The sequence below is a fragment of the Lepisosteus oculatus genome, chromosome 3, assembly GCF_040954835.1.
Source record: "Lepisosteus oculatus isolate fLepOcu1 chromosome 3, fLepOcu1.hap2, whole genome shotgun sequence".
NCBI classification, from domain to species: Eukaryota; Metazoa; Chordata; class Actinopteri; order Semionotiformes; family Lepisosteidae; genus Lepisosteus; species Lepisosteus oculatus.
Window position 1 is genome coordinate 15,641,603 of NC_090698.1, and position 13,922 is coordinate 15,655,524.

At 46.8% G+C, this 13,922-nt stretch overlaps 1 protein-coding gene across 5 annotated transcripts in view; it reads right to left on the reverse strand.

Annotated features, from left to right (window-relative positions):
* cplane1 (ciliogenesis and planar polarity effector 1) overlaps positions 1-12,745 on the reverse strand; it is a 53,119-nt gene extending 40,374 nt beyond the window's left edge. For 3 of the 5 annotated variants that reach the window (XM_069186934.1, XM_069186935.1, XM_069186932.1), the window contains exons 1-13: positions 12,571-12,744; positions 10,185-10,320; positions 9,476-9,611; positions 8,822-8,941; positions 7,905-8,137; positions 7,169-7,275; positions 6,628-6,784; positions 6,392-6,495; positions 6,021-6,203; positions 4,125-4,383; positions 3,329-3,484; positions 2,224-2,912; positions 466-665 (exon numbers count right to left, since the gene is read on the reverse strand). In XM_069186934.1, coding sequence (XP_069043035.1) covers positions 466-665; positions 2,224-2,912; positions 3,329-3,484; positions 4,125-4,383; positions 6,021-6,203; positions 6,392-6,495; positions 6,628-6,784; positions 7,169-7,275; positions 7,905-8,137; positions 8,822-8,941; positions 9,476-9,611; positions 10,185-10,265 — 2,425 coding nt within the window. In that variant the 5' untranslated portion in view covers positions 10,266-10,320; positions 12,571-12,744. Of the gene's footprint in view, positions 1-465; positions 666-2,223; positions 2,913-3,328; positions 3,485-4,124; positions 4,384-6,020; positions 6,204-6,391; positions 6,496-6,627; positions 6,785-7,168; positions 7,276-7,904; positions 8,138-8,821; positions 8,942-9,475; positions 9,612-10,184; positions 10,321-12,570 lie in introns of all 5 variants that reach the window. The other 2 variants (XM_069186933.1, XM_069186936.1) reach the window with 2 other exon arrangements.
* Between the last annotated feature and the right edge of the window lie 1,177 nt (positions 12,746-13,922).

Here is a 13,922-nt window from a genome sequence, read left to right on the forward strand (position 1 = left end):
CCAGAGGTCGCTGGTTCAGATCTAGGCTAACGATTTGTGCTGGATTAGATCCAGGCTTGTTGAAGTAGGACACTATGAACTGTGCCACAGACTGGGGAGCCTGGCTGGGACTCCTTCACTGTGGAGAGGAGGGAGGCAGATCCAGTGGCATGATTAGCAGCTAACCATGTGCCCTGCTTCCCTTGCCGTGATATATACTTGATCAACCCCCACCAGGATGAGTGTAAGTGAAACAGCAGTGCCTGTAGTTGCTTCGGTGATCTCGGTGTGAGCCTGCACTTTTCTGTGGGAGCAGTGTGAGACCACCTGGTGTTTCAGACGTGAAAAGAGGCAGCCCAGACTTTAGGGCATGTGTGCATAGGGTGGTGTCAGTAAGCAGTCAGCAGGATATCGCCAAGAGATACGTGACTTCCAAACTTCAGGGAATACTGTTTTTTAATGAAAGAATCAGGCTGTGGATCACACCTGCCACGGAGCATAGCCTCCTGCTGGCTGCCAGCCTTTGCCCAGCTGACTGCAGCACTTGCTGAATCTGAGCGATGACCCGGGACACCTCGCCCGCCTCATGCAGCAGCGAAGGGTGGTCCCCGCGCCTGGCCTGGGCGCGCAGCTCCGCGCGGTACACGACCGCCTGCCGGTACAGCACCTTCCACAGCCCCGCCAGCCTGGAGCGGACCGAGAGAAGGCACACGACAGACACTGATCAGACCCTTCTTAATGCTTTGGCGAGGAGGAAATGACCTTTCTGAGATGGTTGCCTGGTTGAACAAAACTGCCCATTTCAAAATGTGCCCATTTTCCAGTTCATTTGATTCGGAATGAACTGTCCATCTGGTAAACTGAACTTTCAAAACACCAAACGGTACTTTTTATATATATATAAAATCTAATATATCTAATATAAAAGTTAAAGTCCTACTGCTGCAAGGCTGAGGCAGAACACTGATGATGGTAACATCTGAACAAACAGAACATGCTTGGAAGAAATACACTCTATATATAAAAGATATAGTACAGTGCATGGTTTTGACATAGTAAATCAGATAGAAAAACTGCTGCTGATGACAGCTGATTTCCCATGGGTTTACAGATTTAAAAATGGATGTTTATTGTTGTTGTTTTCATTACAAAAGAGCTGTCAAACTAATGAAGAAGGCTGTGGTAAAAGCTTGAAAAGGGAATGGATTGGAGTGCCTGACTACCTCAGCTTCTCATTTTTTAGCCACTGCATAGTGCAATACTAAGCTCACTAAGTAGACAAGAACCTCACCTGGGATGAAATAACCCACGACCTTCCAGTTATGAGCCCGAACCCTGACCGCAGCGCCACACTCATGCCCACGAGATGACAACAGTGCCACCAAGCAGTGAGGGAGGGAGTATGAAAGCAAACCTTCCCTGAAAATCCCAGATTTCACCGTCTTTCTCCCCTCACACACTAAGCCTAAAATCTTCCCCATAATAATGAGACATATCACTGCAGAATTATAAACATCTCTGGCAGTTTCCACCTTATCTAAAAGCAGTTGCTGAAATGGTCCCTGCTCTTTTGCTATACAAACAGCCTGCATCCATTTTCACGTCCCTAAAACCAGTGTGGAAATCCACACTTGCATCATCAGCAAAAGACTGACATTTCTGAGCAGCCAGAACTCGCAAAACCCAAGACACAGCAAATCCAGTAACCAATGCATTTGTTGCAAGGTGTTCATTTACACTCCACACCCTTAGGGACCACGTGACTGACCTCTCCTAGTTTGACACACACATGGCTTGAATGTGGTGACCAGAATGACAGAAGAAGCATCATCTTACACATTTCCCCTCAAGTGCAGTGAAGTAGGCATGCACATAAGCACCACTTGTTTGCTTTCTGGCTCACTGGACTGCAGGCAGCCCACACACATTATGAAATGGGTGGTGTGGTGGCTCTGTGGCTAAGGACCTGCACCTGTGGCTGGAAGGCTACCGATTCAAATCCCTTAGCCAGCAGAGGAATCCTACTCCGTTGGGCCCCTGAGCAAGGCCCTTAACCCCAACTGCTCCAGGGTTGCTGTATAAATGGCTGACCCTGAGCTCTGACCCCAAGCTTCTCTACCTGTCTGTGTGTCTCATGGAGAGCAAGTTGGGGTATGCGAAAAAACAAATTCCTAATACAAGAAATTGCATATGGCCAATAAAGTGGTCTTATCTTATCTTATAAATGGCGTGAAGAAAACCTGCCTGTCAGAGGGCAGCTTTCGGACACGGACGGCCCCGGATGTCCACTTGTGGCTGTGCTCCTGCTCCTGCAGGAGAGGGGTGCAGAAGGAATCGGAGTGCACTGGGGCCCGGCGCTGGGGCTGGTATGTGGCGTCCACGCTGCGGGAGGCCAGCCTGAGGACCAGCAGGGCCCCCGAGAGGGACTGAGCAGAGACCCGCTGGGGAGTGAGCAGGAGCCGCGCTGTCTGCTTGGTCAGCTCTACGGCCAGGCCCAGGCAGCGGACGTGAGGGGCGTCCCAGGGCAGGAGGGCGAGGAAGGCCCGGAGGAGCCGCAGGACCCGGAAGACCCAGGGCTCCCTCCGAAGGGCCTTCCACAGCTCCCTGTCCACGGCGTCGGCCGGGGCAGCTGGGAGCGGGCAGCCGCCGAGCTGCAGGAGGCTAGCGAAGCGGACGAAGCAGCGCACAGCGCACTTCAGGAGCCGCTCCTTCTCCGCCACCCTGCCCAGAGAGACCCCCAGCGTCCAGACGGTCAGGAGGTTCCTCTGGATCGGCTCGAGGTGCACGGTGGAGGCACCGGCGGCACCGGGCAGGGCAGGCGCGGGCTCAGGCCTGGCATGGACGGTGTCAAACATGGAGGCGAACTCCAGCCGGCCTCCGTCCTCCACAAATCGGCTGGAGAAGACGGTGCCATCGTCAGAATCGTCTTCACTCTGCAGGGCAGGAGCAGAGGCGCAGCCGTGAGCAGCCAAGAGCTCTCGGAGCAGGCACATGCCACCGAACCCCGATATTCAGGCCCGGGGCTCAGCTGCCAATGAGTCGTTTGTCAATTCTTACAAGAACTTTGTCATTTTAATCAGATAAAAACAGATTTACAATCCAAATATTTGGAGATTAAAGGTTTTTTTTTTAATCCTAATCTGATCCTGACCTGATTCCGAAAATTGATCAGTTACATTCTAAACACACACCGAAAAGGCATTTAGTTGACATCCCGATCCAAAGAGGCCATATAACAGCACAATAATATAACCTCGAAACAAATGGAAAACGCATTCACTGGGTGATTTCATGAGGAGCAACCCGACAAGGTATTTCAGCACGGTGTAAGACAGTCTTTGCCACTGACCTGAACGTCAGCCGTCTTCTCGTGCAGCTCCGTCGCCACGTCCGCCCCCAGCAGGAAGTGGGGTACGGTTGTCAAGGTAGATTCCCTGGGCCGCAAGTCCTGCAGGCTGAGCATCTTCAAGGAAGACATAGACTCCAGCTTCAACCTCTCGTGGGGCTGACAACACAAAAGAGACACCATTCCCGTCAGAAGTCAGAGCGACCTCAGGTGACCTCAGTTTGACATCGTAGACAAAATCAGTGTTTTTAAGAACTCGGGAACAGATTCCACGACCAGGATTCAGAAAACCTAATCTTGGTAATAAAACTGATTTCAGCCAAATAGTTTTCTCTTTCAGAGCCAGTATTTTTAAGAAACCCTTTTTTTCACACTGACCAATTGTATAGGTGCCTACACACAAGCCAGACTGCTGCAGGCTCCATGACCCTCAAGCCCAACTGGACAAAACATTCCAAGCTGCTGTTCAACAGTTAACTGGTGGAGAGAAATCTCAAATGTATTGTAGGGGAGCATATACATGTACAATATGAAAATATTTTGGTAATTATAATTGAAAGTCAAGTAGAAGTAATAAGAATGATGTTATTTGTAAGTTTTATTTAGTGAGTGAATAAACATTTAGCTGGCTGGGAAAACTTGGCATCGTACGTGTGACGCAACACTAGGCGCCACCCCACTGAGCAGCTCGCTGCTAACTCTGGGTGAAGTTTGGGTCCTAACAAAGCCCGAAACTCAGGACCTCCCCCCAGCAGGGCTAGGCTCAACGGTTTCCGATTCCGGCTGGATCTCGTTTTACCTGGGTGGTCCCGGCCAAGCCGCTCCTCAGCTGCTCCAGGCGGCTGGCCGTGTCCGCTAGCAGGCAGGCCATGAGGGAGGAGGCAGAGGCGGGGCTGGCCACGCGCAGGACGCTGGCCATGTAGCCGTCGGAGACGATGAGGTAGGACAGACGAGGGTGCGCGGTCACGGAGAAGCGCTGCCTCAGGAGGTCCTGCGCGGAGGCACAAGAGCTCGCCGACTGCTGGGCATCCTGACTGCTCAGCTGGGGCATGGGGGGCCTGGAGGGACACACAGCACCACCGGGAGTCAGCTGGATGACTGTGGGGATCCCAGAACCAGTTCCGAAGCAGGAATATTGCACAGGAAATGCTTCATTCTACCTGATCGACAAAGCGATCGAGTGAAAACTGTGTTATGATGCCTGACAGAGTGCAGATAATCCACAGGACAAACACTCGATTTATCCTCAACCACCAGTCTTCTGCAGACCAGCCAATGCATTTCCAAAAGAACACCTCTAGTCATGAGGCCGGTTTTGCTACCTCAGTTTTTGACAGGTTTTATGATCCCAGCAAATACGATGATCAAAGCCCATTCATATAGTTTTTTTTATTAGCTTTGTTTTAAAGTTCATTGGCAGGTCAAATGACCTGATTTCAGGGGAGGGAGATGACTAATTAACTTAAAATAAAAGGGGAAGTTGCAGAACAGAACTGCATATTGTCCACCTTTCTTTTACATTATTTTAATGTCAGGCACAAGATAATGTGAACACGGGCACCAGGGAAGAGAAGTATGCTTTATTTTCAAACAGGTCTACGGGCATGTAGAAATGAGAAACACTGGAACAGCAGTCACACTGAGCCCTTAAAATGCCCAGAGCCCCAGCAGCAGGCTTATTCCGTTCCTTACTTATTTTCATTCGCAGCAGCTAACGGGATGAGACGCCTGTTCCACCATTAGGTTCGGCCATCTTTAAATTCCTTAAAATCCAAATTCAAACTAGTCAGACATCCTTGTGTACCTCCATGAGTGCCAGGCCAAAACACTCCGTCGCTGCTGAGTAACAGCACTTGGAAAGTATGTGAACTAGGGTAACAGTCCAAACCGAACGTGCAGGAAAAAAAATTAAGTGCAACATGCAGCTGTCGATGCAAAATGTGACATGGCACCTCAACACTGGCTTTAAGACGTGTAACATCGCCTCGCAGATTAGTCCAGCACTCTCGTACTTACGTGGCCAACAGGACACAAAGGCCATGTCGGCAGAAGAGAGCTCAGGACGTGAAAGAGCAGAAGACTACACAGGAGAAAGAGAAAGATAGAAGAAAGACCAACAGTGGTGTTAAGAGCTGACACAGACAGTGGATGTATGACAGTCATAGTGCCTGGGGGCTGGCAGCACAGGCAGAGAGGGCTCTGCTCCAGTGCTTTGTAATGACCAATCCTGTGATCGAGCATTCCTGCCTCTGGCAAGAATTCTTAATGTCACTCTACTTTCTTAAGTGTGGCCGACACGGACTGCAATACACTTCAAACAAATCAAAGCGGAGAGCGCAAGGAAATGGATAAAAATCAACATAAAAAGAATCACCAAAGCCAAGCTGTAGTCATGTAGTTGCATCGCACCTACTAGTGGAAAAGAACGGTACGGTGTAAAGTTACGGTATGTCATGTTCTTGGACAAAGTGTAAGACCAGCTTTCTTCTAGAACTGTCTAGTCTCCGAGCTAATAAATCTGCGTCAGTGGACAACATCCTTTGGGATTAAATATGGAAATAAAATTAATTAACTATTTTTCAGAAACAGTTCTTTTCTAATTTAACTAATCAGTCAAGTGTGACCTTGCAACCAACCAGGGTGCAATGGTGACACTGTCGCCTATAGCGTTTAGCCCTCCCACATGGCGACTCACCTGAAGGTGACCAGGGGGTGGAGGGGAATGAACTCCGCAGGGCCAAACTCCATGGAGCAGCCTGTGGTGGAGAGGGTGAGCAGGGCTCCCAGGCGTGTCACGAACAGCAGGGCTCCGCGCTTCAGCACACAGGCCAGGTACAGGCCGTCAGGGGTCCAGCTCATACTGCCCACCCAGTATGACCTGCCGAGCACAAAGCCCATGGCTCGCGTCAGCACTGACTGCTGCACAGCTTCCACTGACAAACCCCAGACTCCAGGACTCCCTGAGAAGACCCCATGGGCCAAGGATATTCCAACAGCTCTATCAACAATTTTCGGAGCGTTACAAGCACTGTGTCCTGGCAAGACCCCTAGTTTCCAGGTACACACCTGGCATATTTGCAAGGGATTCGGAGGTCCTTGCTGCCACAGCCGTGGAGGCTGCTGGAGATGGTGACAAAGTTCAAGGTGCTGACAAAGAAGACCTGGGTTGCCTGCAGAAGGAATTCAAGAACAGGTAAACAATGGTACTAAAAGACCACGAGAAAAACTTAACACTTTTAATCTAACACAAATTACTCGCACAGGGAAAAATCACAAACTTGGAGATTGGGCATTTACTATACCTTGGGATCCTTCTGGTTCACAGCAACAGCGAGCACCAGTCCGTCTCCAGAGAAAGCAGAGACCAGGGCTCCCCTGGATTTGACAGGGTGACAGGGGGGAGTCATCCTGCCCATGGGGAACATCTGAGTGACCCACTGCACGCTGTAGGGCACCAAGCTGAGAATGACACAAAGCAATGACCATGCCTTTCTTCTCCCTGAAGAGTACAATCCCCAATGTACAAAGACTCTTCTCTTTCCCAGCTGGGAGTTTTATGCAAAAATATATATTGCAATTATCTTGCACATATGGTTCTTTTCACCGCACTCACTCTGCCAATGTACCTCCTCCAAAGAAGGAACACAGCATCTATTTATACACCTGCGGGCATTTTTGTGCCCTACGTTCACAAAGCATCAGTGATCACAGTGTCTTTTCTTTATGCAGAGGTACATAAAATAGAAACTGAATTTTAATGAGAAAATACAGTTGTATTCAATTTTAATACACTTTTCTGGGGCTCGAATTGACAAAAACAATCGAGAGAATTCGGAGCCAAACCTGTGACTTCTCTCTGCACTGTCACCCCACTGTATCTTCAGAATCGTAACAGCCAGCTTTTCTTCAGAGGTGAACACAAACGAGCACAAGCAACAGTCCCCAGTGGCCTGCAATACGACACATCATTAATTAGTTTTATTATTCAGTTCCAGGTAAGTTCACGGATCTCAATGAGAGGGAACACCCTCCTATAAGTTACAACAGATCTGTCTTCTGACCGCTTCTTCCAATTCAGGGTGGTGGGGGAGCCAGGGCCTATCCCAGGAGGAAATGAGCGCAAGGTGGGATACACCCTGGACAGAATGCCAGTCCATCACAGGACAAACAGAGACATGCACACACTCACACTAGGGCCAGATTCCCCAGAAGCCAATAAACCTAATAGCACTTCTTTTAACTGTTGGAGTAAACCAGAGCACCTACAGCAACATGGGCAGATAGCACCCCAGGACTGGAACTGAATTCAGGGCCCCAGCACTGCAAAGCAGAAATGTTGTAACGCCACCTGTTACAACACATTTATACAGTACAGTAGATATGAATTGTAAATATCCATTGCATACACAAAGATGTATACATTTGAACAGATCACTGATTCTCTTTTCAATGATCAATGACCAAATTTCAAAGGTGCCGTACATTTCTGCAGCCCAGTCTCATGATCTCCACATGCCTAGATTTTGCTCTCAAGATCTTGCTCTTGCACAGCTGCGAGCAGGTTTTTATGATCAATTACCTCTTCCTGAATGAAGCGGCCGTGCAGCGCCACTTCTTTGTCAGCGTGTGTCGGGAGGACCGTGCCTTCTCCCGGCAGGATCTGTGACCACCTCCCCTTCACTGAGGGATCCTTCGCTGTAGTCATGTCCCTGCTCGTGGTACTCTCCCAAAGAAACACGAGTCCCGTCACCATAGCAAGAAGGACCCGCTTTCCGTCCCCAGATACGACCAAGGACAGCCTCACTGAGCTCTCTGAGGAGAAACGAGCCACAGAGACGCTCACTAAGACATGCCAGCCCAGGACAGCCTCACTGAGCTCTCTGAGGAGAAACGAGCCACGGAGACGCTCACTAAGACTTGTCAGCCCAGGACAGGCTCACTGAGCTCTCTGAGGAGAAATGAGCCAAGGAGACGCTCACTAAGACTTGTCAGCCCAGGACAGGCTCACTGAGCTCTCTGAGGAGAAACGAGCCACGGAGACGCTCAATAAGACATGTCAGCCCAGGACAGCCTCACTGAGCTCGCTGAGGAGAATGAGCTACAGAGATGCTCACTAAGACATGTCAGCCCAGGACAGCCTCACTGAGCTCTCTGAGGAGAAACGAGCCACGGAGACGCTCACTGACACATTAGTACAGGTGAGAAACAGAATTGTGAATTGGTAGTGTGACTACAGATGGCATCACAGAACGCCTGGTCACACGCATGTTGACTTATGAAAGACGGCAAAACAGAAAACAAAAAAGTAGATGATATAAGCTTCCCATTAATTATATATTTGGTTTTCATTTTTAGAAGTTTAACATATAAATATATGACCTCCTCTGTAGATTTTTCATTCCTAACACTGGCCAGGATAAGCACTGCTGAGGGAGCAAAACATGGCAGAGAACGTGCCGTGGAAGCCGTTGAATCCACAGCATGGTATACTCCTACCTTGGGAATCTGTGACCACCTGAGTGACTTCAGGAGCTGAGGCCACCATCTTTAGGCAGTCCCGGTCCCTGTTCCACAGGAAGAGCTCTCCAGAGCTGAGAAGGCCTGCCAGCCATGCACCTGGAAGCAACAGACCAGCTGAACAGGCTCAAGTATAATCAGGAGTTAGATTATAACTTACAGTTGGCAAATGTCAAGACAAGGTTATCAGGAAATAAATAATACATCTTGTGGTTAGCTGAGAAGGGAAGGTAATCCACGTCTACATATACAAGTCACTCTACGATGAAACATGTTTCAAAAGGCTGTGGATAACAATTTACAATTTAGCCATGAGTGCGAGAAAGTCAGACACGAGCTGGTGGTCCAAAAACTTTTTACTTCATTTCCACATATTTGTATGAATATCTTCACAGTCCACATATCTTTATATCTACAAAGCCAAATACATTTACCCTGGTGTATCTGAAGATCAAAGGTTAAAGTCTTGTCAATCTTTTAAGATACTTTTAAAGAACACAGGGGTGTTCAAAATGGAATTATGCCACAGTCTGTTTGTTAAGATCTCACATATAAAACTCCTGCCTATCCACCCAATGGACTGCTGGACAAGCTTGATGGTCATGCAGCTGATACTGCTCAGTGGAAACTCACCGTTACCGGACCCTGACATGGTGATCACGTTTCTCAGCAGAGGCTGAAGCTTGGGGATTTTCTTCTTTGTTCTTCCAGACACCAGGTTGATCTCGCTGATCCGCTTGTCATCCAGCAGGAAGACAGACTCCTTCTCCTTCAGAAGTTACATAGCAACTTGAACTCACATGCACACCATCTTAGAGTTACAATATGAGTGTCATGGACTTCTAGTTTCTTAAACCCTGTCATGCAATAACAACCTAGCTGAACTCTCCATCTCCACTTCCATTCTACTCTGATTTATTGAAAAACACAACCTTATAACCAAAATAACAGTTTAATATGCTTCCTTTTACATGTTGATTAAACTAACCAGCAGAATAAAGCCTGTTGTAATAATTGTAAGCCTTTCTACTGTTTTCTTGTAGGCAATTTAGAGAATAGAGATTGTAATCAATAAAAGAGAGCTACAGGATTACATTATGACAGACAGCAGAAAGTCTTTTTTTAGTAAAATGACAACTCCCAGGATCTGATCTTCCTTGAGTCCTTCTGAACTTGCACCGTAAATTTGATCTTTTATTTGGCACAGGCGGCTACATCAGGCCCTTCGTGACACACAAGGCCAATATTTAGGGGCGGGGGGTCACTTGCACCTGCTCCAGCCTCTGCTTGGTGTTTTTTGTGACCTTGCAGTTGGGGGGAATGCACAGCGGAGACTCCTCACCTGCCCCAGCCAGCAGAACGCAGGCCATGGTTTTCTCCTCTTGATGCTGGAGGACTGCACCACCTCCAGTTTCACCTCCATACTGACCCCACAGCAAAGGTCTAGAGGAGTGGGCTTGTAATCCACACCACTGTGCCTGAAAAAGACAGGAGAACCGTTCATCCAATTAAACGAATGGAACGGGAAGTGCAATGAAGGGAAGACGCAAGAGGAAGATTCACACTCCTGTGTGTTTTCCAGTGACTTCTGCCACATCATTGAGAGCAATCACAACAATCCTACACACCTGTTCTCCACCATCAACAGACAGCTTGAGCCAAACCACCCCACCACATTACCTACCTCATCCCAACTCTGAAACACATTCTTAGAGTTCTCTAGCTCCGAGTTCAACAACATCTGGCATCACATTCTCTCTGTAATGCATATTACCTCCGCACCTCCTCCCTGCAAGCCTAGTTTTGCTGGTTCCCTTCTCTCTAACTCACTCTGCCTGACGCTGCATGCCTTAGTCAACTGGTATCGTGTATGAAATCCACCACTTGCCTGTTACATCCCATTCCCACTGTCTTATTTCAATCCTGTCTCTTTACTCTCTGCTCTGTTGTCCTCAACATTATAAATGAGTCCTTGAGCACTGGTGTGGTACCAACAGCCTTCAAAACAGCTGTTGTTACTCCGTGCCTAAATTACCAAACATGGCTCTGGTCAACCTAAACAATTTTGGCCCTCTATCCAGTCTATGCTTTCTCGCAAAAAACAGTTAAACCATCTCATTAGAAATTACCTCTTCAAATCTCCCCAATCTGGTTTCAGACAACTACACAGCACAGAAACTGCCTTGGTTAGAGTCACTAATGATCTTCTTATGGCTGCTAATTCCAGTTCTCTTTCTATCCTTATTCTCCCTGACCTCAGTGCTGCTTTTGAAACCATTAACCATAATATCTTACATTATCATCTTGAGACTGTGTTTGGAGTCTCTGATACTGCTCTTATATGGTTCAAGTCTTACCTCATGATTTTTCTCTCTGAGGTTTCAGTTCAGAAATTGGGACTCTATTCAGCATTAACGTATTACCACTTGGTCAGCTATTAAGATCACATGGTCTAAATGATCATTTCTATGCTGATGATACTCAGATTTACATCCATACTAAACCTGACACTGAAGTGGTTGTAATTGCTATATAAAATAAAGTTATTATTAAAATGACCTGTTTCTACACAGGGGTTAGAGATTTGGAAACAGAACGTCTGACACACTCACGTAATTGCAATCACCTTACAGGTATTCCTTTTCAAGAAATAAGCAGAAATAATAATTTATATAAATAAGGCAACCACCACTTTCGAAATATTAAAATCAAACTTGTAAGTCAGCAAATCCAACAACTCCATCAGAGCAATTAAACTGCGTTGATTTTACATGCAGCTGAAGTGCTTCATTTTCTCCGTGTTTTAGACGAGCTCATAAACCCCAAATTCGGTAAATTAGAGAGTTTAGGCTGAAATCAAAACATTATACCCCGCGATTCTCCAGCAGAACTGGAGTCCAATTACGTTTTGTAACGGCAATTCCGAGAAAGTAAAAAAGTAGCTGGAATGGATTGGAAAGACAATTGAAATAACTTGAAATTATTTAATTCCTGGTCTCCAGCACCAGATGATAAAGGGCCACTTGCTTAACCTGAAAACAGCGTTAAAAAATGCCCATCGCAGTTTATTCGCCATGATCAATAACAGTAAAAGAACATCCTATTGTGATTTAACCCCTTCTGCACGCAACTTTTATAACTCGTCAAATTAAAACCAAGTACAGTTTTGATGTGAAGGCACAGGTCTGCGAATTTAGCAGACATACAGTATTTCCTCCTCGCTGCTGTCACGGATTTAGGATACTTGCACGTCTAAAAGTAACGCGAATTAACATTTTAAATGTACTCCTTTAAATGTCCGCAGGTAAAAAAAACTCAAAACCGCAGTTTCATCGGAGGTGATTAAATAAATCAATTTAAATATCAATAGGAGACACGGTCGCAGTGCATTCCTTGAAATACAACCTGCATTTGTCAGTGAAGTGTGCCTCTTTTCCCATCAAATAATACATTATGTCGACCCGGCAAATAAAAGACTTAAAATCTATTGTAACTAAAATGTAGCACTGCTTGTTACTGTACGGTTATGGTCTTGTTCTATTTTTCGCGAAACGTAGAATTAAGGAAACGGTTATCAAAACGAAATTATAAGCGCAAACGCTAATGTAGGAAAAGAGACAGGCCGGTTCCTGGGAGACAGCTTGTTTTCCTTCCCAGCCGATTGAATACAGTTACAGCGCCGCTAACTGCAACAAGAGCCTTCCCTTAGACATTTTGACATTTCTTACCGCGATTCATCTGTTCAATGGATAAACGTCTTTTTAAAAAAACTTATTAGCATCCCCGCATTTAAATCTCCCTCCGCTTCCGGAATCCAGAACAACTTCCCAGGTCTTCGCTCAGTGCGTAACGCAGCCGTGGTTCGGTTGCCAACCGCCTCTCCAGCGGCCGCCGCTGCTGCAAAAGCCGGGAGAAGCAGCTCAGTTCCCGGGAGCTGGAGTCGCTCCACAGCGGCCTCCGCCGGGGGCTGGGGGAACTGCCTGTTATTGGCACAACCAAGGAGCGGTACAGTGCACAATTCAATACATTCCCCGGGAAATCTGTGTCCGGATTACTGTCGCACTGCCAGGATTTCAGGGTTTTTTCTGCAAGGGGAAAGGCCATGCAAAAAAACAAACCGAAAACACAAAATGTATTATGTAAAAGAAAACGATGTTTGAAGCAAAAATGATTTTACCTCCAAACCTATCAGTTAAACATACGTCCGTCCGATAGCCAAAGCAAAATGAGAAATTATTTAAGAGTAAACCTATCTAAATAATGATGCATTAACACTTTGCAGGGACAAAAATAAGTTAATTTTTGTCATGCCGAGGTGTACTGTATGTTGGCTTCATCAGAGTGTTGAAAAGCTTGCGTTATTAATGTTGTTGTTTCTGTTATTATTACGCAAGAATTAAACGGTGTGCTTGAAACGTGATGAACTGTGCTAGGCTGCTATGAATTGTTAGGAAATTAACTTCTGCACTCAGAAGTTAGGATTTCGAGAGTGGCTGCAGCGACATCTGAAACACAAACAGGTTAGTTAGCAAGTGCCTATTAGTTGGCTTCCGAAATATGTGTACACCAGTAATCTGATGTGTTGTGACAATTTACAGCACATGTTTTAGAAAGATGCCTCATTTCTCACTAGTCTGATGCAAGCATTCAGTTAGGGGGTTCACAGCACCACCATCTCTAGCCAGATACAATAAAATACAAAATGAGTGAACGATTTCATTGCACACAATGCATTGTGATGGATCACTGAAGGCAGGAGAAATCTAGAAAACATATAAATCCAAATTTTATTGAACATTTGCATCTTGTGCATCTCTCATGCATAGTATGGGTGGCACGTCCATTCTCCTACAACCGCCCATCACTGACAATGAAAGATGTTCAGCTGATGGGAGGGGAGACTCTGGCCTCCAGTCTCCTGGGGATTTTCCATTGGACACAGGTGCAGCCCCTAGACTTTATCAGAGCTGTTCTTTCTGCCTTTCCTAACAGAGGCAGCTGAAGGGGAAGAAATCCGATCTGTGTTCGGAAAGTGCGTGTTTCTCCAGTACATGTGTATGTTCCTGTGTACGCTGGTGGC